Genomic DNA, 25,487 nt, shown 5'->3' with positions numbered 1-25,487 from the left:
TAGTTTTTCTCCTCCACCATGGTCTGAGTAGCCTCTTTCATCACTCTGAGGAGGAAATTGATATTTCTCCACTTGATAGGAGTATGTTGTTCTCTGGAGGACAAGGGCAAGCTGCCCAGTTTGTCTGGTCCCTTTGATGATTTCTCTCAAATTTGTCTAAGGGCTCCAGAAATCTGACTGTTGATGAGAGACATTGACTGAGATGTCTTTGATACTTGTTGGCATCTAAACAAAGATGCCGTGGCTCTTGGTCTGCTAGGCTTCATGGTGGTGATGGAAGGGAGACCTTAGCAGTGTCTACAAATATGTCCAAAGAAGTGAGCAAGCTTTACCACCATAGCTTAAATGCATTAGAGTGAAGTTCAGTTCCACTGTACACTGAAGAACTGTGGAGTGAGAAGGTGGCTGCACGGAGTCTATAGGTCCTTTATAAGTGGAGGAGACGGTGGTTGCATTAAGGGATCAACCATTTCCTGTCCCTAAAGGACTCCCTTTCCTCTGACTCCAGTCCTCAAACTTCTCTATGGCTCCCACATAGAAATGTGGCCTTAGATCTGAATGGAGCCTTCCAAAGAGTCAGATTTCTCTGCTTTCTTCTCACTGACCTAACTTCAGTGGAAGTGGCCAAAGTTTTGGCTAAAGAGAACATTTAGTTCAAAGCTCTAAGAAAAACCTATTGAAAGTCAGTTGAGGGCGGAAGCAGAGGTTAAGAGAGAAAAGACTTTGAAGGAGGAGGTATTCGCATGCAGACAAGTTTTAGACACGAAGCACATTTCGGTACAATGAACTGAACTGCAACTGAGCACTCTAGCACTCAGGGACAAAGGCTCTGGGGAAGTAATGGTTATCCATGCACTCTCCTTGTCCTATTTTCTCTCTATCCTACCAGTAAGCTTTGGGGGTCATCCTACTCTTTGATGCCGACAGCCATTAGCAACAACTGAAGTTGCCACAGAGAGACAGGGATGAACAAAGAGAGCGACTCCTCATGTACCTGGGATTTTTACTTTCTTCTAGTTACTTGTTGGTTTCTTTGAGAATCTTATGTGTTTATTTATTTATTGTGAAGAAATAACTCTAGCATGCTGTTTTGGCTTGTTATTTTCTATGTCTGTTCCTTCCCCAGATACTTAGAGCTCTCTGAACTTGACGTGGCATAAGGCGAGTAAACATTTGTGTGGTTGGCACACAGCACAGGGCTGGAAACAAGCACAATTGACACTGGGCCACACAAGGGTCACCACAAAGTCAAAGAAATACAACACAACTCAAAACACCAGCAGAAGCCACAACAGGCAGCAGATTTTACATGTGCCATGGGAGAGTGAGAGAGGGGGGAGAAGAAGGAAAGGAAAGAAGGAAAGCCCAGGAAATATCACCGAGGAGCATTCATGACAGACAGTACATCAGCAGAGGAATTTCCCCCAAGGCACTGCAGGGGAAGTAGCACAGAAAACATCTGAAAAAAAGGGAACAAGGTGCATTTGACTACGAAGGTTTCCAAATCTTCACTGTGCATGGAAATAGATGGGCTTGACTTTCCAGAAAGGATCTTGGGCACTTGCACAGAGATGATCTCTACCATCATTTCAGGAAAGTCCACGCTCACCATGTGGGACTTGATTAGCAGGTCAAAAGTGAACTGATGCAGCTCTCTTGCAATCTGTAGGGAGAGTAAGAGACAGAACAAACATGGTCAATAAAAACTTGGCTCCTGCCCAGCTCTCCTCCCACCCTGAATGCCAGTACCTTTAGCATTTTGTCCCAAGGCCTAGCCTTGATCCTGTTCAGTGAGTGTGTGTGTATGTATGTGTGGTGTGCATGTGCGCACATTCATGTATGTGTATCTACCCATTTGTGTGTTTGAAAAATGATCTCCAGGGCTCCTACAAATCATTCAGACCATTTCAAGTCCTCTGACTTAGGACTGAGTGTTCCTCTTTTCCTCTCCTCCATTACACACACACACACACACACACACACACACACACACACACACCCCACATGTTCTCTCTCTCCCTCTCTCTCTCTCTCTCTCTCTCACACACACACACACACACACAGAGAGATATACACACACACAAACACACAGTTTCAATCTTTTTCTGTCTTTCTACCTTCCTCCTTCCCACTACCTCTCTCTCCTTCTTCCTTCTACACACACACGCACACGCACACACACACACACAAACACACACACATACACACAACTCCCATGTACATGACTCAAGGAAAGGAGGAAAGAAAAATATTTATGCCTGTTTTGTCTGCCCTGGAAAATTCATCTGCCTTAAGCTTCTTCCCTAAGACCCAGCTTCTCAGTACTCTACTCCTCCACCCCCTTTCACAACATCCAGCTAGGACATTGTGGCCTGTGTTTCTTTCTTCTCCATTGCATTTTCTTCTTGGACCATACTCAAAGCCAGATGCAAATGGAAGCACCTCCCAACAGGTGGTGCCAGACCCTAGAGGAACCCATTGTCACTGCGCTCTATCAGGCTGCTCTCCCTGATAAAGCACCCTCTGGAGTTTGCTTACAGGCTGCACGGAATCCAGGAGCTTGGTGAGCTGGTAGAAGCGCCTTGAGCAGGATGTGGGATTTTTTCTTTTGCAGGCAATGATACGATCGAGTTCCTTGATGTAGTTCATTCGTAGTTCATCAAAGAATTTTTGATTTTTCAGCCCATCCACTGGAACTGATGTGGGGATGAAGACAGAATGGGGAGGGGAAGCATGCCCATGAAGGAGCATTAGACAAAGCACCAAGTTTTCGGACCACAAACTTGATCTTCCACCCCCACACCAAGGGAAGCATCTATTTGGCTTTCTATCAGTTGAAGTCTGTGTGCCTGGGGCCTTCAAAGTAAATGATTTTCTGTACTTAACACGGAGGAGTTAGATAAAATAGACTGAACTCTTTTTTTGACTAGTTTGTACATGCACCCATTTCTCAGGCCCCAAACCTTTTTGTTCTCCATCCAGCTGTGATTTAGGACACTCAAGGAACCTGGCTTATCAAATACCAAATGCCTCCATTCTTCCCCATTATACTCTGCTTAGAGGAGACATTCTTCCTTGACTGTCAAGCAAGCCTGTTTCCATTGTTTCATCCGCCTCCTTTGGTTGCTAAAGAGGAAATATCCTCTAGGAGGTGATCCCTCCTACTCTACTCCTCTGCAAGGAATGCAAGGTGGCTCAAGCCTGTTCCTACAGTAGAGACTACAGGCTATCTCAGAGGCCTGTTACAACTTCTTTAAAGGCCTTATTTCAGTGACGGAATGAGAATAGTGAATCTGGTAGAGGCTGAATTCTACCAATGAAACTGATCTCTCCACACGAAATTGGTCTTTTAAGGAGAAAGGATGCTGCAAGGATGTGGAGGGTGGAGGGAGGGAGAGAGAAGGGGAATAAATGGAAAGCGTAGGTCCCCTGGTGCCTCTGTGCTCCCACTGGCATCCTCTATAGACCCAAGTACTTACTAATGCTGAAGAGTAGCAGGGCTTTCATGCACAGGAATTCCTGGGGGGTTATCTGGAGCCATCCGAATTCTTGAGACAGTTGCCTCATGCGCACACACTGGCTGTACATCCGAGACTTGTGCATGCGGTACCTAAGCAATAGACAGACGTATAGATGAAAAAGAGAAACGAGGGGACACATCCAACCAGCATTCAAGGAATGCTCCTTGGAGGCCCACTCTCCTGCAATTCTCCAAGAAAAGCTGGCTTATTTTTCTTGCGAGGACTTCAGTGACAAGGGATTGTCCTGTTCTCCCCGTCCCCCCAAACTTCTGATGCCCAGATAAAGGCTCATCTTCTCTGGTCAGGATGTGGCTTAGCACATGGAATTTCCAGGCCTGCATTTCCTTTCTGTTTCCTGAGTCAGGGACAGGAAAACATGACAAAATGAACACAATGGGGCAGGGACATGGTCTCCCTGACTACAGTGTTAGGATCTCAACTACAGGCAGAGCCAGAACCTGCCCACTTCAGGACTTCTCAGAGGGACTCCCCAGGCAATCTACTCTGTGTGAGAATGCCAGGGTTTGCAAGGAGCCACAGGTGTTTATCCTGTCAACACCCCTGCATGCCATTTCCTGCAATAGAAATGGAATCATTTCTTTAATAAAAACATCTAGCAATAGACATAAATTGCACATTGTCCTTTTACAATGAGTTCCAGTGCTTCTAAATGTGCTAGGGGTGTTTTGCAATGTCTAGTCTCTAAGTCCTCTGCAGAGGGGAGCCCACTCCCGCAAAGACTGGCTGTTCCTTACTACGGTTTGGGAGTTGTAAACATCTGTGAGCTGCTTTCTTATAGTGAGTTGTGAACAGATTATCACATTATCACCTATAAATTATATGGGGAAGAGGCCAAGACTCAGAAAAACTTCAGGGTGGAGGCAACCTCTCTGTTCCATGTCTGGTTATGGCAAGTTAAGTCATGCTATCTCAACTAGTAGGCCTTTAAGTTGAGAAATGTGTGTGTGTGTGTGTGTGTGTGTGTGTGTGTGTGTGTGTGTGTGTGTGTGTGTGTATGGGAGAGAGGAGAGTGAGAGAGGGGGGATGCTCCTTTGTAGCTTATGAAGAAAGGAAGGGGAATTGACACCAACTTTAAGTGCCTAAGTGATGAGGACAAAGACCTCCCAGATGAACTATAAAGGCCATGTTTTGATATTCTAGTTCCCAAGTCACTAGCCTGGTGAAGGGGTGAGCAGGCTTATCATTGCCTGGGCAGAAAGGAGCTCTGTAGAGACCTTGGCTACCCTGGAGAAGGAGGGAAGGTAGCAGGTGGTGAATTATTCAATCCAGGCTGAAATCCAACTGGACAAGGGAAGTGTTTAGATGGTATCACAAGTCAGTTGAGCAGAACAGTGCTGCTCTAAGCTCTTTTACCCTAGAGGACATTTGAGTAAGTCCTGCTTTCCCTGGAACCTGGCTGTGCTCCCGACTCCATTGTATTTGCACGCCTCTGTGGATGTCAACACTGCAGCGTTTTAAATCATAGCCAGGGCACAAAGGATTCCTAGAATATTGCTGTAGGCCCCTGAGACAGAAAAGATAGGGAATGGGTAGGAGAGAAGAGGAACAAGCAATGAGAAGAGTTCAAAGAGGAAATAAACAGGAAACAGGAAGAAAGAGTTGGGAGAGAATTAAAGGAAGGAAAGCAGAATGGCAGTAGGGGGGTAAAAATAAGAGAGCAGAAGTGGGCATTGCTAAAAGACAAGATAAAAGGAAAAGTGAAAATTGGGAAACACTAAACCCAGTGCCTGGCATGTGGTTAGCGCTTAGTTAACGCTGTGTAAGGAAGGTGCTGCAATGTTATCTATCATTCAATAATGAGAGATGTGTGACCTGGAGAACTGCAGCAATTCTCCCATGGTTACAGAGCTCGAATTTAAGTCCATTATCCTCATAACACGGGATTTCCACAAAGAAGGAAAGAACGATGAAAACTTTACTGAGAAAGGGTTTTGGCCTTCCATAGAGCAGCATATGGATTTTCTCAGCTTCAAGTCCCAGGCTCTGTCTCTCTGGGCTTCAGTTGCAAGCAATTATAGTTTTCAACTAGGGAGTACTGCATTCCCAGTGGACAGTAGAAATGTATGGAGTCTGTTTGGATCTCAAAATGACTGAAATCTTATTTATCAAGCAGGTACCAACCAGGGATATTAACATAATGCATTATGCAAAACTCCATAACATCTTGTACGTGAAAACATCCCAAAATGTCAACAGTATCTATGTTGCGAAGCCCTGGTCTAGATATTTGTAAAGATTCTGATGACTGTATTGCAATTGGTTCCTACAAATGGGAAAAAACCTTGTTTCAGGATTTTTGTGGCTTGATAGATCTAAGCCTGATACTTTTGGAAGCTCTGTAGTATCTTTTAATGAGATAAAAGACCTAGCTACAAAGCTGAGGTGGGATGCCATAGAGAAGGAAATGGCTATTTAGAAATTCATCACTATGCAGACTCCCAAAGGTCTCAGGGCTTTGAGGAAGGTAGAGCCCAGTGCTTGAGTTTATTCAATCAAGAGCAGTAATGGGTATGAGGCTTTACAACATCTGTCCCAGAAGATGGCATCAAAGGTAACTCTTGGAAGGTCTGGAAATGAAAGTCCTGGTGGCTATTCTTAGGTTCTGACTACCGGGCTTGGCTAGGTTGAAAGAGAGCAGCTGGGGACACTTACTCTGCCTCCCACAACACTGCTGTGTTTTAAGGAACCAGAAGCCTGTGGATTTTATTTAAAGGTCTGAAGGATGAGGAAGCTTAATTCCTTCCTCTACTGAAGGGATTCTCTGTAATGAAACGAGCTCAAGGTTCTTGGGAAACTTATTCCGTTCAGCTCCATTCATAGTGCCATGGCAAAACCTCACATAGCGGATGTAGAGAACACTAGCGCTATCAGAACCTCAGATAGCGGATGTAGAGAACACTAGCGCTATCAGAACCTCACATAGCGGATGTAGAGAACACTAGCGCTATCAAAAGGGGAAAGGGCATGAAAATGGGATTGCTAGTCTGTTCCCTTCCTTTTCTTCTTGTTCCCTTTCCCTGTCCTTTTCCCACCCTTTCTCTTCTGTTCACTTTTCTTTGTGTGATGTTATTTGCAGCCTAGGCTGGCAGCTCGCTTTGAATATCCTACACAAGTAAATTTAACCTTGAACTCCTGATCCTCCTGTCTCAGTCGTTTAAATGCTAGGATTCTTTGAGCTACCATTCTTGGAGTAAAGATTTTAAGTTCTTTTCAACCATGGACCGTGGTTAAGGGGTCTTGTCTAAAGATCAAGACATGGATAATAGCAGCACTAAGACTTTAGCAGAGAATATGATTCTAAAAATCTAAGCTTTTGGTCAAATTCATGAAAGATAAATATAGCTGGTAGGAGATATAAATTCAATCTATTTAAGTAAAGGGAAATAGCTGGGTCATTTTATTTTAGTACATATAACCTCCCACATCCCAAAAAACATGACTATCTATGAAAACATATCAGGTTATCATGAGAACTCAGCGAGATGGGCTTTTTTTTTTTTTTTTAGGAAGTACTGAGCATAGTCTTAACATGAAAGCAATTGTTGAGCAAATAGTTACTGCCAGAAGTCCTCAGTGGTAGCAGAGGGACACAAAACTGGTCCACAGGGGTACTTACTCATTGAAAACCAGGTCAGGTGCAAAGTAGAGCATCCTGGAGTTGACGTTAGTGAAGGACCGCCAACCCATGGCAAATACCATCAGTCCCATCCAGGAATATTGAATGACTGCCATCTGGTCATCGACATGCAAGTTGCGGAATCCTGGAGAAGAATGGGCAGAGGGAAATTCAGATTGCCATTGGTAGGCTGAATTACCTCTGGGCCTCTGCTTTGCTGAGAATTTGGCCCCCGCACAGCTACTGAGGTGCCCCTAAAGGACAACACTGATGGCTCTTTCACTGAGGGCTTCCAATGAGATCATGATACTATCAGAAACGGTACAAATATTTGGAAGAGACTCATAATCTCACACTACTTAAAGTGAGTTGACTCTTTTTCTGAACCCTCTACTTCTATTACTCATTTCATCTTCACATGGAATAGTGTGTGTGTTTTTTATTAGCCCCACTCTGTGCATCTGTATAAACGAGTTACAGAGAAGCTCGGGAATTTGTTCAAAGTCACAGAGCTGTATCTAGCAGACTGGTTTCCCACGCCCACATTCTTGATCATTACACCTCTGGTAAGATTCAGTTTAATTGTCAGTTCTCCTACGTGGACAGTTCTCACTTTTCAAAGCTGTCCTCTGGTTGCCATCTGATTTCAGCCATGTCACAACTGGGAGGGGGATTCTCATACATATCTGCAAATTATGGAATGTGTTTAATGGGTATGGCTTTCTCTACACTCTCCTTAGACTATTTTCCACCATGAATCTCTTTCTGCCCCACACTTTTTTTCCTTTTGTTCCACCCACTTAATTCCGATTCTCCTAGTTTTATATCCTTGTGTTAGACATGAATAGGCTCTGTATGACCTGCACTACTAGACTAATTTTTTGTTACTTGCCTTTTTTGTTACTTGTCTCACCTGTAATGATATTTCATTTGTATTTTAATAAGTAAGCTTGCCTGAAGATCTGCCCTGGTTAGCCTGAGAGACCAGGCCATAGTGACACACACCTTTAATCCCAGTAGCCACACTAGTTAGCCATAGAAACTAGAAAGTAATGGTGCACACCTTTAATCCCAGCCCTAGAGAAGAATATAAGATGGGAGGAGACAGCTCTCAGTCTGTCTCATTCTGAAGATTTCTGGAGTCAGGATCATTATTTTGGACTGAGGTAGAAGTAAGAGCCAGTGACTGGCTATTTTGCTTTTCTGAGCTCCAGGTTGAGCCCCAGTATCTGTCTCTGAGTTGTTATTAATTGTGATACATTCACTTCTTCTTTAAAATTTACAATTTTTGAATGCACTGTGCTTTTTCAGGTCTCTCTGCCTAGGCAGATGTCTTTGCTTAGGATGGAACACTCATATACCCTTCAAGTGTTTTTCCAAAATTCCTTCCTCTGTGAAGCATTTTCCAACTTCTCCAAGAGCATGGACCAACAATTATTATTTTACCCTTTCAAGGAACCTGGAGCCAATTAAAGAACTCAGTTCACAATATCATGATTTAAAAATGGACACATCTTCTTCCTTTATAATACTTCAGGCTTAGCTTCTTATTCATCATTAATACAGAGCATAGCTTAAGTAGTTAACTGGGTGCTGGAAAAACATTAATCAGACATATGAGGTATGGATCCTCAATATTTTTCATGCAATTTTTATAGAATGGGTATTCGATTTCCTCCAAATGGCCTTCCTTAAGTGCAGGAAACTGCCTCCCAACTGTTTACATCTGTACTAATACATAGGTAGAACATATAGGGCAAGCTTCCCAAAACTTTTCAATTCTTTCCATGATTAAAAATTTAAAAGTGTTACCTCACAGCTCAACCATACTAGTTAGTACCTCTATTTTTCTCCTACAAATTCAAAATTATCATTAAGAATATTCATTTGAATTTAGAGCAAGCATCTGGGAATTGATTTTATTGGATTCTAATGACCCCAGATGACAGACAATGTGACACTTATTTTTACCAACAACATGGAACCTAAAAATGAGGGCAGTTATGTGACTTGCCCATGGTCGTGCAGTCAGTATGGCTGAACTGGAATTGGAATTCAGGAATGTGAGTTCTTTGTTCCACTCTTTCTTTTAATCATTAGCTGATGGTCATAGCTCAGAGATTATGCAGGTCATCTGTCTTTCTTCGCCACAGGCTCAAGTGTGAGGTCCTCACTATCAGAATGCTCTCTGTTCACTCACCTACCCACTCTACCATTCCATTTTCATTTTGTCTTAGATCTCAAGTCTCCCAGTTGTATGCTATTCTAAAATCCATCATAGCACCACACTTGGCTGCCATGTTAGCGCCCAGGCCAGTGTTTCTCTCTTCATTGTATTGACAATGTACAGACTGGCTGGAACCTCACATGACAGAGCATTTCTCTCCTAGAACCCCTTCTATAGTATAGAATCCCTGGCTCTGATGCTTCCCCATAGAAGACAAGAGGCCAGGTAAGTCAAGGTTAAGAGGCAACAGTTAAGGTTCACATGGGGAACAAGTCCTGAGAGTTTGAATGCTGAATGTCTGTGGTGTGATGCAGTAGGAAGGAAAAACAAAACACTGGTTGGTAAGCTTTGATCTTCTGATGTGAATGTGAATGTCAATCTGAAGGTATGTGGAAGGGGAAGTATTAAACTGTGTAGGTATCAAAGAAACTATACAGATGCTCTCCCCCTAATTCTTCAACAGCAGAGAACTAACAAAAAGGTGAAAGGGGAACATTTCAGTTAGGTTGCAATACTAAGAGTACTTTGAGCCACTTATCACTCAGACATAATACCTTTGCATATATGAACAATGTAGAACACCAATTTTCCATTATAGCTGCATTCAGTTTGCAATACCTGACTGTTTTTAAATGCATAGATTTTGAAGTAGCCTGTTCAGACTACATGGAAAATATGGGAAGACAGAGGAAACTGCAGTTTCAGGTAACTGTTAGGCTGTTCTGGTGAAATACAAGGATTTATGCTAAGGTTTTGAGACCCAACCAATAAGGAGTGGATGATGTTTCCTTGTTTTCTCTTTAGACAGTTCAAACCTGAGGTCAACATCAAAAGAAGACTGGCGGCAAGTTAGATTGAGCTTAATGCAATTTATAGTGCTAGCACTCAATCATCATAATTATAAGCTATCATCTAGAGAGTAGGTACTGTGTTTCAGCTCCTGTACTCTTTATACATAAACTCCATGTTGATGACAGTTCTCAAAGTGTTCTACCATCTCGAAAACTGACAAAAGCGCGGCACAAATACCTGTGATTTTACTCAAGATTATATATCAAGCCATAGCTAGGATTTCAATCCAGGTCTATCTGATTCTAAATATGCTGTGTATATACAATTGATTCAAGTGTCTCCAATTTTTAATTACAATTATTAGTGTGCCAGGCACCTTATGAGAAATGTTCAGGGTGTTATCATTATCACACAAAATGTTCAACAAATTTCATCTGACCAGGTTCTTGTATGGGATAGCAACTCAAATATTGAAAGTGCAAATTACTTGAACTAGTAGGTGATTATGGACAATTTGAATAGTCATTCTTATGAATGCAGTAATCAGCTTCTTTTAGGAGCTATTCTTCTAAATGATTCAGTGTCAGAGTTCATTTATTCCGGAAAGAAAGACAAACTGATTTTGGCTTGAAGATTTGTTAATGGAGAGGAAAGTTTCCCATGCTGAGGGTTTGAGTCATGAACAGCTCGTATTTCCAGGTAAAAGAAATTCTGCCATGGTCATTTGAGCTAGGTTATTTCTATGGCCATCAAATTAGAAATCAAAGTCTGAGATCAAGCTCTGGCTCCATTGTTAAGTAACTAGTATAATAATTCAGTTAATTTCTTAGAGCTGTGGTATGTGGGAGAGAATAACAGGATCATTTTTGAGACTCAAATATAGGGAAAGCTTGTGAATCCAATAAAATGAGACATGTTAAATATTTGGAAATTGAGAATCTCCATTAAAAATGGCATCAAGACATCCAGCTGGATAAATGATAATAATGTCTTTTTTCTTGTTTGTATTCTTGCTCCCGGTGTGAACTCTCAAGTTTGGCACAGTGCATATCCATCCACAGTCCTTGGGCTTCCTGACCAGTAATCTCATTGGCTACTTAAACTCTATTTTCTGATATGAGAAAGTAGTAGGGACGTTTTCGAAGCTGTTACTGGGGCCTTGTGAGTTACAAATACAAAATGAGTTCTTGACAGCCAAAATGAAAACTTTTCAAAAATAGAAAACCCATCACATGATTCAAGTGGCCTTCCAGGGGGTTTCAAGCCCTCAATGTAAAGCCAAGAATGACAGAAACAGAGAGCCATTATACACAATAGCTAGAGTTCATAGCTTGGAGGTAGTTTGGAATTAGGGGGCCCTGGGCTCAAGTTATACTAATTTGTTTTATGTATGTACACATGTATTTTTGTCTTTAGCTATAAGATAATCATAACTCTTGTCAGAATTTAATTCTGTGTAAAACAGAGGAACAGGTGACTACTTCATAGGGAATTCTTATGGTATACCGATTAGACAGTTCCTCTTTTTTTCACTATATTCAATAGCAGCTTTCATTAAAAGGTGAGTTAATCTTTGACTTCAGAGGAAGAGACTCGGTTGTTGCAATTTCAAAAGAATCTGTGAATCATTTCATCTCAGGATTGGGAGAATCTTTAAAGAGCATATGCTTCATTGCCTGTCAAAATGAATTTCCAACAGCTACAAGACTGTGTGCCAGTGACTAGGAGCTTATGGCTTGGTTGGAAGTAGTACTGAGGGAGATGATGTGGGGAGGTGGTAAAGATGGGCAGAAATTCTGGCTTAAATGAATTGAGTGGATCACTTGTATCTGTGCAAAATGCTTTTTAAGCAAGAAGCAATTTGTTTACTAAAGGAATGTTTGTGAGTCTATAGTTAGAAGCCACCTAAAGCTTCCCTAATCTATTATAGTTAAAAAATAAGGTGTGTTGAAATAACAAATGCTCTAGTAAGGAAGTGAGTTCCCATTTCTTACTGAAGGTATCTTAGAGAAGGAAGATAATCACTTGGTAATTCTTTCACCTTGACCTAACTTTTCTTCCCATTATGATTTCTAAAGTACTGTAAAAAACACTAAGTGTTCCTTGAAGTTTAAAAGCTAACAGTATTAGAATTATGCTGGCCTTCCTGTCACCTGGCAGGATGAAGCCAGACAATAGCCTGTACTTTTAAGAGATAAGCTCTGCCCACTCTCAATCTCTCTCTCCCCCCTCAGGCAAGCTCCTCTCTGTTGTCCTCTCTCTTCTGAAGAGGCAGCTCTCTGTTTCTCTCCCCCTCTTCTCTCTCCTCTAGACCTCTCCCTTCCCTCTCTCTGTCTCTGTATCTCTCCTCCCCTCCCCCCCATGAATACCCTCTTCCTAAAGAAAACTCCATACTCCCCAGCTCTGTTTGCATGGCATATTCTGTTTCTTGCCCACATTCCTCAAGTGTCAGGGGACCCAGAAAAGTCCCTCTCCCACTGTATTTTAAAATCAGGTTAGTCCAGAATGCTCTTGATGTGTACAGAGAAAAAAACAGAGCCAGAAGGGTAAAGGATCACAAATGGGTTTTGCGCAGGGATAAGAACCCATGATTTCTGATGTTCAACTTTCTTTCTACCATACCATATAAAAATTCCTGTAGGATAACTGAGACTTAAAACTACCTCTGGAATGAACTTACATGTTTCCACATAGAAGAGCACCTTGAGGTTTATGTAGCTATCGCTATAAAATATTTGATTTGGGGTTAAATGACAAAGTTTGATTATTGTGTATCAGTGGAGTCATAGGGGACATGGGTATGGTATCTTTCCTCTTGCTTTCTCAGTCTCAATTTCTTCAATATTTAAGGTGAGACCTTTTCTATGACAACCATTTATCTACAGTGTGGCGTTGAGTACTGTCTGAGGTAACGAGTATCTGGCCCAATGAATCATTCAATAAATATAATATCCCTCATCCCACATGCTCATTTTCCTTTTTCTTACCAGGCAAGGCCTTGGCCCACTTGACCACATGCACAAGCTGTCTCTCGCCCAGCTCGTTGAGGCTAGTTAACAAGGCAGCAAAAGAATCAGGCTTGTTGTTGTCGTGTCCAGCACACACCACTCCTGGTTCAATAGCTTCCAGGACATTAAGAAAGATAGGCTGACATTCATAGCCTTCAACATGTGATACTGTCAACTTCTGGCATGGGTCCTCAGTGGGGCTACCAGCATTGGAGTTTTCTCCTTCCTCCTGTAGTTTTAGATTTCCAAGTTTTTTCAGCTTACGAGCTATTGAGGAGTAAAAGAAATTTGAATTCATTATTAGTGACCAAAAAATACACACTATAGTTACCCTGTTAGGAAAAGTGATTGAGCAAAAACAAAATCTTTCTCTCTGGTTGTAGAGTCTAAGTTTCTTACAGACAAGTGATTATTCAAAAATGGTTGAATGAATGAGCTGTCCTCCATCCCTGCTGAGCCCCAAAGTATCATACATTGTTTTCTCCCAAGTATAGCCTTCAATTATCTCTGCCAGAGTGCAGATGTCAGTATTTATACCTGGGACATTCAGTTGATTCATTTATAAAAAATCACCTGTGGCTGATTTCTTTATTTATCTATTCTCCACACTTCATTGACAAATAATAGTTTTTTAGGTAACATAAAGAGCATAGGCCCTGATCCAGTCTTGTAGAAAAGAAATAAACACCCACAAAAAAGTTTAGAAAGCGCCAGAATAGTAAAAACTCCAACAGAGGCAGCATGAAGAGGGAAAAAAAGTCTTTCTGCATGGTGAGGTTAGGAAATACTTTACCTCAAAGGTGGCATTTCACCTGGAGCTTAAATACTGATAAGAATTTTACCAGGCAGAAATGAGTAGAAAGGGCATAAAGAAAGGAGAGAAACTAAGAATCAGTGTGCCTATAGTTTATATTGCATATATAAAAAAAAACAGGCTATCTACAGTGCTATAAAGAAGCTGTGGCCTGTTTTTTAGTGGATGATGTGTATTATATTAAAGAAGTATAGGGTTTGTCCTACAGGTAATAAGCAAATAATGAATGCTGTAACCAAAACAACAATATAAATGTGTCTATATTTGACATTAAGAAGTTCTGGCTTACAGATTATAGGCAAATTCTGAATGTTGTAAACAAGAGTTATACAAATGTATCTATGTTAGAAAAAGTGACCAAAAGACCTGTTGAACGAAGATCTGGATTAACGTGGGTTCTAAATGGGTAACAAAAAGTATACCAGTTTGGAAACCAGGTCCTTTTCCTCTGTTGATTCTTTTCATCACTGAGAATTGAACATAGTTCATGCTTAATGTATAGTCATCAATTCCCCAATATCCTAAGTCCTCTTTTTTACTTTGAGAATAGCATTTAACAAAGCTAATCAGGCTTGCTCTTGAATTTACTCTGTAAGCTGGGCAGGCCTTGGATTTGTGATTCTTCCATCTCAGCTTCCCAGGAGCTGGAAGTTCAGGTCATTGCTACCAGGTTTAGTTCACACACATATATATTGGGACTTAGGGTTCTCTGAGGACAAAAAGATTGCCACACATTCATGGCATTGTAGAAATTCAGAGACTAGATTTACAGCAGTTGAGAATTCCCATATCAAGTGAGAACGACATTTAGAAACAGTTTGATAATCCTCTGTATCTTCAGACTACCAAATCACCCCACCTTGGGAACTATGAGCAGGATTTTTGTTTCCCACCACACACTATAAAGTGGCTCAGATGTTTTCTGAATGATATTCATAGTTGATTATGTACCATAACACATACTGATTTTCTTCTTTAGCGGGGCATAAAATAGAGGGCAAAATGTTAGAGCCTGTAATAGTATTAAATAAATAATGTAATGTCCATGACTCTATTATCCATCTATAAAAAAAGGAAATCATACTAGCAGGCAGCTGTTAGAATGCAAAATAGAACATTCTTTAAAACAACCACAGTAATTCCAAATTCAGTTTAAGAACCATTTTCCTGACATATCCACACACATATGCATATGTGTGAACATTTTTGCATACAATGCCTGCACGCGCATGTGCGTGCACACATACACACACACAAACACACAAACACACAGACACACTTACTTTAAACGTCCTCTAGCAATCCAATGGTTATTTTTTTCTATTTTCCCTAGCACTTATATTGATAAGTATAAAGAATTGAAAAGGTCATAACTCTGAGATCTATCACAAGCAGATGCACTGGGAGTAGATCATAAACTGTATTTTTATCTAATCCTTTAAAAATAACAAACAAACAAACAAATAAAGACAAAACAAAGCGAAGCTGATATTCAATACAGTGCGCAAATGTGGTAAAACCTACTATATATCTGCTTCTGGCACCAGAGAAATGACATATCTAGAACAGACTTTAAGCACTAATTAGAAAGGTAAGCCCTTTACTACAAACTTTATCATACTCTTGCTCAGTAAATCAAAGTAATAATAGCTTGCATATTTGTATCAGCACTTAGGCCAGAGAGGAGAAAATTGTGACTATAAGAGAAGCGTTGAGAGAAAAGGGGGACAAATAAGGATGCCTGAGATCCCAACCTTGACTGCAAGATGACCTGGTCCAAGAATCATTTCTATAGGATTTGGGCAGAGCCAGTAATAAGGAGAGACGTACTTCCATTATGAACTTCTACCTCCCACATAAAGGTATAAAGCTGGGGGTTTGGTATGAACCTAGCTAAATCTACTCCCAGAGCAAGAGGCCTGACCTTCACAATGTTTTGTCATTTGGTGACTCCATTTCTTACACTGAGTCTTTTTCTTGTACATTGCATTACAAACTGAGGATGCCTCCAGAATGCCCTGGTACAGTTCCCAGATAGACCCCACCCTTCTTGCTGGTATTTTCTAGTCATGGACTTAGAGAAAAATAACTTCAATGATTTGAACCTGCTTTATCTAGAAAGCTCACATTCTCTATACTTTATCATGTGGCTTCTCCAAAGAGTCTGGATCCCTAAAATTTGATCTTCCTTGACTATAATTTTTACTCTGGACAATGGACTTTAGTTGCCAGTGCTGCAACTAAAAATGGAGAAACAGGAAGTTCTGAAAATACTCAGTTCCCTGCCTAAATGGAAACATAGCTTGGGTACTGCAGTGATTAAAAAAAAAATCATGGCTTGTCTTAAAGAAGAGTCCTTAGAAATCATCTTTCCAGTGTTCACAGATTTAGCTATATTCAGAATGGATTAAATATATTCAGAATGTATCTAGGAAATACTACAGTATACAGGCATGGATGTACAAGAATGGTTGCATTCTGCCTGGAAAACTGGGATAAAATGTCTTTCCAAATTCCTATCCCTGGAAGACATCCATGTATCATGTTAAAATCTCTCATGATATACATGTATTCTAAGCTATCACTCTGAGAATTCTTGTATTAGTCCAAAGTTTCAAGTCAAAGTTGGGGATGTTGAACCTAATGAGGGTGAAGCAATCTAGTGGCAGTGGTATTGGAACCACGGATCCTATTCTTAATTTAAAATATCTTATGGCTCATTGCTTCTCTTTCATTAGATTATTCCTGCTCTATTTCAGTATGCGCCTCTCTGAGATCTAGGCTTACACTATTTTTATATAGTACCCACTAGTTCTGTGTGACTATTTAAAATAATGAAGATAAATCAAATAAAAAATGTAATGCTTTATTCTCACTGGACTTATTGCCACTGTTTAAAAACCACATGTAGTCAGTGACTGCTAAACAAAACAGCACAGACATAGAAGGTTTCTATTATCTCAGAGATTCCTGTTGACTAGTGCAATGAATATGGCCCGCTCTCTGGGGCAGCCATACTATGCTATTTGCCATATTATACTAAAGGTGTTGATAAAGAAGGAAAGAATCCAAAATGAATGACACATAGAAGAATCCACTGGCTTTTATTCAGAAGGTACAGGGACAAAGAGAGCAGTTGGTGGTGTTACTATCAGTGAGATTTAGTCTGTCACCATTATCTGTACCGTGACTCAAATCACTGAGGTGATGGCTTGTGGACCTAAACAGATTAATTTAAGCCAGATCAATATGCACAGAGACTGTGAGGAAGATCCATCAAATGAAATTATTCCCGTTTCTTTGAACTGTGCCCATCAGAACTTGGCTGGCACTTTCCTATTGTCATCCAGACCTATACAGCATCTGCTTGAAGAAGAGTCCACATTCCCATTTTCCTCGAGGACCCTGGTAACGTGCTGTTCGTGTGACCATAGTGGCTTAAGCTGCATCAGGTGTTCTGAGCTAGCTGCATGAAGAGGGTTGCTGCACTAAGCATAATTGAAATAGGATGCCATTCATTCTGTGTGTGGGGGGGGGTCCTCTGCAGCAGAGGCCAGCATGTTGCTAGACGACTTCGAATCCTAGACAACAAAGCTTGCTAGTCTCAGCTGTTACACAATGCCCAAGGCCTTATTTTCTTCCATGAAGGCCGCCCCCATGCTCCTCCTATCCCCCCCCGCACCTGAGCCCCAGAGTCAGTGATAACTGTTTCTATAAGATACACGCAAACTAACTGCTATGTCAAAGCAGACGTCTACTTAAACTGATGGGAAAACAGAGAAAGGGAGCAGCGAAAGTGGATAGTTCTAATGATACATGAACTGCTTTATGTCTCATCACTGTTTTTAGACTTAGGTTAAAGTAGTAGCAAGAAAGGATCCTCACAAGGTCTGGCCTTGCTCCTCCCACCTACTGTTCAGAAGCCTGGCAAGCCTGGATCCTGGACAGTGGAGTTTTGTGGAAACTCCCTCGACAGCACCAAAGAAAGCATTGTCAAAACAAGTTTCATGGTGTGCTCCTAAGGAGATCTACATGAGCTTAATCTGTAACTTGTCTAGCCTCAGTGACCTTTTGGGATTTTTCTGGATTAATTCTTTGTTTTCTAGGGCTATATACCTTTTGACAATCAGGCAGTGGAGAGGTGTAGGTGATGTTTGTAAAGTCTTTGAAACTTTGAATTACTGTGCCCAACGTCAAGGATGCCTCTCTTCCCTATACTTAATTCTGGAATTTGGAATATCGAAGAATTATCTTCTCTGAGAGCCTAATTTCTAGGAGGGCCTCCAAGATTTTGAGTTCCGCAAATATTTGCATCTTTGTTCAGTTATGCAGTCAAGTAGAACTGTAGCTGCTGTTGAAAGAACTGAGCAAAGTCTCTGTTCAGTTGAATGGTATGGGCTTGGTTGCATCCGGCAAGCTTTTTAAAATACTGACATCTTTCCATTAAGACCATCACCATTTGAATGACTCAATAAAAAGAAGTTTCTCTGTAACTGGCTGTGAAAGTGAGGTGCCCCCTTCCAAAGAAACATAACTCTCCCTCTCACAGCAGCCATTGAGTACCCAGAGCTCCTCAGCTAGGGTTAGGGTCTCAGTGCCCTTTCATCTGCCATGCTCTAAGTTTTAACGGGACTTTTCCTACGCAGGTCTTATATTGTTAACCACAACTTTTGTGCATGCATGTAGGCAATAGGTATTTCATGTCCAGAAGACAGTATTCACAGCACCCTTCCCTAGCCTCCAGCTCTTTGATTTTTCTGACCCTTCTTCTAAGATATTTCCTGAGCCTCCAAAGGGTGAAAGGTAGTGGGTGGGAGTAAATAAATGCTATTCTGAATTAACAGAATTCTTCATATGAATTTCAGTCTACAGAGGGTTGGGTTTTCAGCTCTAGTATAAATCATATCAGTCATCTTTCCATCTACTAGAATTGGAGTCAGTGTATCTTACTACACTACTTTAGGGTTAGAAGGTCAGAGGAATCCTAGAGTATGAGCCAAGGCAGATATCCCCACCTCCAGGGAATCTTTCTTCATTCTTATAGAATATATATATGAGGCTAGAGCAAATGGGCCAAACAGTAATTTAATTAATACAATTTCTGTGTGGTTATTTCAAAGCTAAGCTAGCTGGGCTGCCAGGAGCAACAAGTGGGCCCTCTCCTTGGAACAATTTTAAAAGGAGTAAAAATAATAAGCCAAATAAAAAGGAAAAATTTACAGAGAGTCTGGATTATGTATATTGTGTTATCTTTAAATTTTTTGACTGTGAAGGTGCTAAATAGGGAGAAACCTTTCATTGCATGGGCTGCTAAGATAAACCAGCATATATGTTCTAAAGATATCTTGATTCCAAAATTTGAGTCTAAGGATATGGTGCTTTGGAAGAGGGAGAGAAAAGGTGGAAATATTGTGAATACAGCACACATATTTGAAATTCTCAGGAATAAAATAGTTTTTGAAAATAAGGGCTCTGGATTCAGACTGTCTCATTAGTAATCATGAGTCTATTCCTGTGAGACTCAGGGAAAGATTCAGTCTCTCTGTACTTCAGTTAACTCATATATAAACTGTAGATTGTATTAGTAACTGAATCATAACATTGTTTGAAGGAATATAGACACCATGGTGGCATCTGCTGGTAGAATAGATTCTATACCTGAATTCTATGTCTGAAAAGATGCACTTATGATGAAATATTCCCTGAGCTCCAGGAGGAAGAAGAAAAAAAATGACACTGAAATTTTAAAATGTTATTATAATGGGCTTATTATTTGCTTGGTGGTAATGTTGAATTTTATGGTATGTGTGGTCACAAACAAATCTTTTATTTTCTCCTATACTTTAGTTCGTGAATCTATGTAGTGAAAATCCAATTTGATTATTCTATACTACTGCTTTTAAGAGCAAATGCAGTAAGCTTAGTGAGGCCTTTCTGAACCCTGTGACAGTATATGCCAATGAACAGAGGCTATGACTTTTTCTCAAGAACGGATCTCTGGCAAGAACCACTTTGAAAAGCTGCTTACAGTGGCAAATTGTGAGGAGTATCAGTTTTCATTTGGGGTGAAAGATTGAAGGGCAGACTGACAGCATTCAGAATCATTATATTAGAGCAAGCTCTAACTCACTGGGTTGTGATTTTACGAAAGAGCACGTATGTGCATTATTCAGCACAGAGGTAAATTAGGTAGGCCAATATATGATGGCCTTCACTCTTACTGAACTCTGCATTACCCTGTGTTCATGACGCTCTTTATCCTAAATAGATAAATGTTCTGGGAAGAAATTATTTCTGAGATGTATAGTTTCCACTGTGACTAAAGTCTAATAGGAAAGAGAATGATAGTTCAAAGGATCACAAGCTATCAGTCTGGTACACCACTAGAGTCCTTGGGCACCTATGCATTTCTTCAAGGAAAGACGAAGTGAACTTTAGTATGCAGCCTCACCTGCCTTCAAATTAGTCTAGACCTACAAGTGAGCTTCTATGTCAGATTTTATTTGAAGAAAATATTCCGTTTTTTTTTTAAAAAGGGATTTGGGGAACTCATATGTTGTCTATTTTTTTCTTCACCTTACTTTATAGATAGAGAGACTAAAGGGCAAAAGTAACTCATGCCAAAACACATAGTTATGGTAGAACAAAAGACCGAACCAGATGTCTTAGCTTACATGGTGGTGTGCTTTCCTTCCTGCCAGCTTGACCAGCATGTTCTTAGTAAGAAGGGTCAGAAGCAGGGACTGGAATTGGATTGGGGAAAATTAAGACAGGAACAACAGGTAAAGAACAAAACCAGTCCTTGACAAGCATGAAGCAAGAGCTTAGCAGGGGAATGTGACCAAGTGGGATTAATAAATGTATGACAAATACCCTCTCAGGCAAGAAGGCTCCTTGGTCTCCACCCCTGCCTGCTGACTAGCTTTCTCCTCTCAGTCTCAATTCTTGGTCAGGGGAATAGTCAGGAGAAAAAATATCAAATTTTATCTTTCAAGGTTTATGTTAGACTATTTAGTCTAATGGTTTTTAGTTTGTGGAGGAGTAAACATAATTAATAATAGAATGATATGCAATGCTGCACATCCGTGCCAAAGCACAGAAACTATTTCCAAGTCTCCCTTCTCTGACTACTGAGCCAGCAGAAAGGGGTTCACTGTCCAAATGCCATCCTGAATGAGGAGCACAGGGTCATTACCCCAAACCTGCTCATGAGAAATTGTAGAGCCTGGAAATGCTTTTGCATACCAGGATTTTCCACTGGAAAAAGTAAGTACATGAATTTAGAGCATACATGCTTTTACAATTACATTTAAACTGACGTTAAAAACAAATGCGATAACAGTCCATGCTGAACAGGTCAGTACGACCTGGAAGGCAAACGAAAGTTTTTTCTTTCTTTCTTTCTTTCTTTCTTTCTTTCTTTCTTTCTTTCTTTCTTTCTTTCTTTCTTTCTTCTTTCTTTCTTTCTTTCTTTCTTTCTTTCTTTTAAGAAAGAAAAGAGAGAAAGGAAGAAAAAAGGCTGAGTGTTAACAGGATTAATTATGTCAGTCTGGTGTAAAGAAAAAAATTACCTTGGGTGTATTCATGGTTTTATTAAAGAAAAATTTTACTAGCAGAAATAGTATTCATGCAAATAGAGAGTGGTTAAAAACTAAACCACATTAGCCTTTCAATCCACATTACAGAAGTTGTTGTTGGCCAGGTGAGAATTTTGCCCAGAGGAGGAGGAGGAAATGCCCCCTGCCAAAAGCCCTTCCATGGCTTTGTCTCCCATGGAATATGGTTAAGTAAAGGAAAAGAGAAAGGCTGTAGGCATACATGCAAGAGTGCCGTGGTATGTGTGTGTGCGTATGTGTGTTTAAGTGGTGTGTGTGTGTGTATGTGTAGGTGGTGACTTGAAAAGATACAGAGCAGGAAAGGCAAGTCTCAAACAAGGCAGAAAGAACATTTTTACTTTCATTTTTGTCTTTCCAGGTCTTGTATATTGTGTCTGCAATAGGCAGGAAACCATTTTCAATATGGAGGTTGTGGGAAGACAGAACAAAATCTTGAAATGCTAACTGTCTCATCTATTACATCAGTAGACTATTTGAAGTGTCTGAGGAAGTCTCACACAAGATATGATTAGAGGCAAGAGTTTCCTGTGAGGGAGCAGTGGGGAGTGGAGGAAGCACTCAGGTGAGAAGACCAGGGTAGACTCACTTCCTCTATTAGCTTAGCAGGAAACAAAGAAAGCAGATATTGTTGGTCAGATTTTGCCTTCTTCTGCCTTACAAAAGGTTCAAGCTGTGTGGGCTACTGGAAACAGAGTCACCATGACTTTGGAGAAAAAGTGCTATCTGACTCTAGTTTGTTTTTTCCTACCATATTTTAAGAGGGGCTGGCTGTCATCTCTTCCGGGAGAAGCAAGCATTTGGTTCTTTCTTGTGTGTGGATCAGCAACTTCCTTCAACTCTTTTGAACAGCCTGAAGTTGAAAGCTGAGTCTTGGGCAGAAATCCAGAAAAGTCCTTTTTTTCTGTATGGTCATTTTGAGATATATGTAATTCCCAAACTGGAATTTTCTTTTTTTTTTATAATAATAAATTTAATTTTTTTAGAAATCTGAATTTCCAAATATGATACCCTTAAATTTTTGGATTTTTAGGTTAGGGATATGCAACCTGAATTACTTGGAATAGTCATGGCATGAAGCAGGTGTTTATCTATAATATCACTGTGTACTTTCTTTTTTTTTTTTAAATTTATTTATTTATTAAGGATTTCTGCCTCGTCCCCACAACCGCTTCCCATTTCCCTCCCCCTCCCCCGATCAAGTCCCCCCCCCCCCTCATCTGCTCGAAGAGCAATCAGGGTTCCCTGACCTGTGGGAAGCCCATATGAAAGAGTGGTTTTGTGATTCTGAGATATCATCTTATAACCAGTCAGAATGGCTAAGATTAAAAACACCAATGATAGCTTATGCTGGAGAGGATGCAGAGTAAAGAGAACACTCCTCCATTACTGATAGAAGTGCAAACTTGTACAGCCACTTTGGAAATCAGTATGGCAGATGTTCAGAAAATTGGGAATCAATCTACCTCAAGACCCAACAATACCACTCTTGGGCCTATACTGAAAGGATGAACACTCATAGTACAAGGACATTAGTTCAACTGCATTTATAGCAGCATTATTTGTAATAGTCAGAACCTGGAAACAACCTAGATGTCCCTCATCTGAAGAATGGATAAAGAAAATGTGCTACATTTACAAAATGGAGCACTACTCATCAGTAAAAAACAATGACATCTTGATACTGGCATGCAAATGAATGGAACTAGAAAAAAAACATCCTGAATGAGGTAACTAAGACCCAGAAAGACAAACATGGTACATACTCACTCATAAGTGGATATTAGATGTAAAGCAAAGGATAACCAGCCTACAGTCTACAACCCCAGAGAAGCTAGGTAACAAAGAGAACCATAAGATACATGGATCCTCATGGGAAGGGGAAATAGACAAGGTCTCCTGAAAAAATTGGGAGCATGGGGAAAGGGCGGGAGAAGGGAAGACAGAAAGGGAAGGGAGAAGAGAGAAGTTAAAGAGGGAGGGGGACATGAGGGAATGGGATGACAGAGATGGGGGAAGGGGAGGATACAGAGAGAGAGAGACAGACAGAGAGAGAGAGAGAGAGAGAGAGAGAGAGAGAGAGAGAGAGAGAGAGAGAGAGAGAGCAAGGAAAGAGACATCTTGATTGAAGAGTCATTATGGGGCTAGAAAGAAACCTGGCACCAGGGGAACTTCCCAGGAATCTATAAGAATGATCCCAGTTAAGATCCTACATAATACCTGGCTTTCCCCTGTAATCAGATTGATGACTACCTTAATTGTCATCATAGAATCTTCATCCAGCCACTGATGGAGGCAGATGCAGAGATTCACAACTAGCACATGGCTGAGCTTTTAGAGTCCATTTGAAGAGAGGAAGGAGCAATAATATGAGAAAAAGTGTCAAGACCATGATGGGGATACCCATAGAAACAGCTGACCTGAGCTAGTGGGAGCTCACTGACTCTGGACTGACAGCAGGGGAACCTACATAGGCCCAAACTAGACCCTCTGAATGTGGGTGACAGTTGTGTGGCTGGAGCAGTTTGTGGGACCACTGACAGTGGGAACAGGGTTAATCCCTAGTGCTTGACCTGGCTTTTTGGAGCCCATTCTTTTGGAGCGATATTTTGCTCAGCCTAAATATAGGGGGAGGGCCTTGGCCCTGCCTCAAAGTGATATGCCAGACTTTGTTGACTCCACTTGGGAAGCCTTAACCTCTCTGAGGAGTAGATGGGGGATGAGGTGGGGAAAAGTGAAGGCAGTGGGAGGAAGGGAGGGAGAAAGAACTGGGATTGGTATGTAAAATGAGACTAGATTGTTTTAAAAATAAATAACTAAGAGGTCTTAAAAAAGAAGCAGAAAAAAAGAGTGGTTTTGTTGAAAGTAGTAGCTTAAGGATGGGTTTGTACCGAATAAGCTCAATAATCAGGTGTGTGAGTCAGATCTGTCCTAGGAGGCATGGTGAACAAGTGGAGAGAGGGGCGCTTGCCATTTTGGAAAAGGGTTTTCATAAGATGAAGAAAGGGACCATTGTTATGCGGGGATTTTTTTTCCTTTCTGGTTAGTGACAAATGTGTTAACAGCTTCAATATAAGTGTGTGTTTGTGAACCTCTCCATCCATTATAGACAAGAACTAAATTTTCAGAGTAGAGAATATGAAGGGTGACAGAATAGGCAGGTACAATTTAATGTTCCCATTACAAATACTCAAAGACCAACACTTCTTTATTGATGGTATTCTGGGTTTGTTCGCATCAGTCAAACTGTCTCATAAAAATCCCGGTATCTTTACTCAGCTGGAAATGAAATCACTTAAAAATGAGTATCTCTGTGCCTAAGGGCTCAATAATCAAAGCTTTCATGCCTTATTGCCTGTTCCAGAAGAAAGATTCCTCAATTTCTTTTGGTTTCCAAGTAGCCAATATGGCACTTTGGTGTGTTGGCTTGGGTTCGTTATCTTTCCTCTTGGTCAAGTTCTACATTTCTTCTTGTTTCAAATGCCAGTCCAAATTTTCTGATGCTGATTAGTGCTCACATAATTTTAGCTGCAGACTGTTAGGAGGTTGAAATATCCCTTATCAACTTAGTCCCACTCCAGCCTCAGAAGACTTTATTCAATGGGATGGTAAGCCAGTAGGAAAAGAAGGAATTGGCATACTTAGGCTTTTATTTAGCACCAATTAGTTGGATTAAGTAATATGGAATCTGATGACAAAAGAGGGCATCCAGGGTAGTAATTATATTTTCAATTTGTAACTTAGACATAAGTTATCATGGAACTAGCAATAACTTCATCTGGATGTTTTATTGGTTTCTCAGTGAGCATATACTTCTTTTCTCAGTTCTCCTTCTAAGCTACATGATCTCAAAAGGTGTTCAAATGTTTCTAAAA

General features: G+C 40.7%; 1 protein-coding gene across 1 annotated transcript in view; it reads right to left on the bottom strand.

Annotated features, from left to right (window-relative positions):
* Positions 1–1,508: 1,508 nt before the first annotated feature.
* LOC121441928 (androgen receptor-like) overlaps positions 1,509–25,487 on the bottom strand; it is a 77,542-nt gene continuing 53,563 nt past the window's right edge. The window contains 6 exon segments of the mRNA XM_041643330.1: positions 1,509–1,537; positions 1,540–1,663; positions 2,539–2,696; positions 3,480–3,610; positions 7,159–7,303; positions 13,165–13,452. Coding sequence (XP_041499264.1) covers positions 1,509–1,537; positions 1,540–1,663; positions 2,539–2,696; positions 3,480–3,610; positions 7,159–7,303; positions 13,165–13,452 — 875 coding nt within the window.

Source organism: Microtus oregoni, unplaced genomic scaffold (assembly GCF_018167655.1).
Source record: "Microtus oregoni isolate MIOR12 unplaced genomic scaffold, Mior012 000084F_ref0000050, whole genome shotgun sequence".
Taxonomy (NCBI): Eukaryota; Metazoa; Chordata; class Mammalia; order Rodentia; family Cricetidae; genus Microtus; species Microtus oregoni.
Note: the sequence above shows the minus strand (reverse complement) of the source record. Positions and strands in the feature narration are given on the sequence as shown.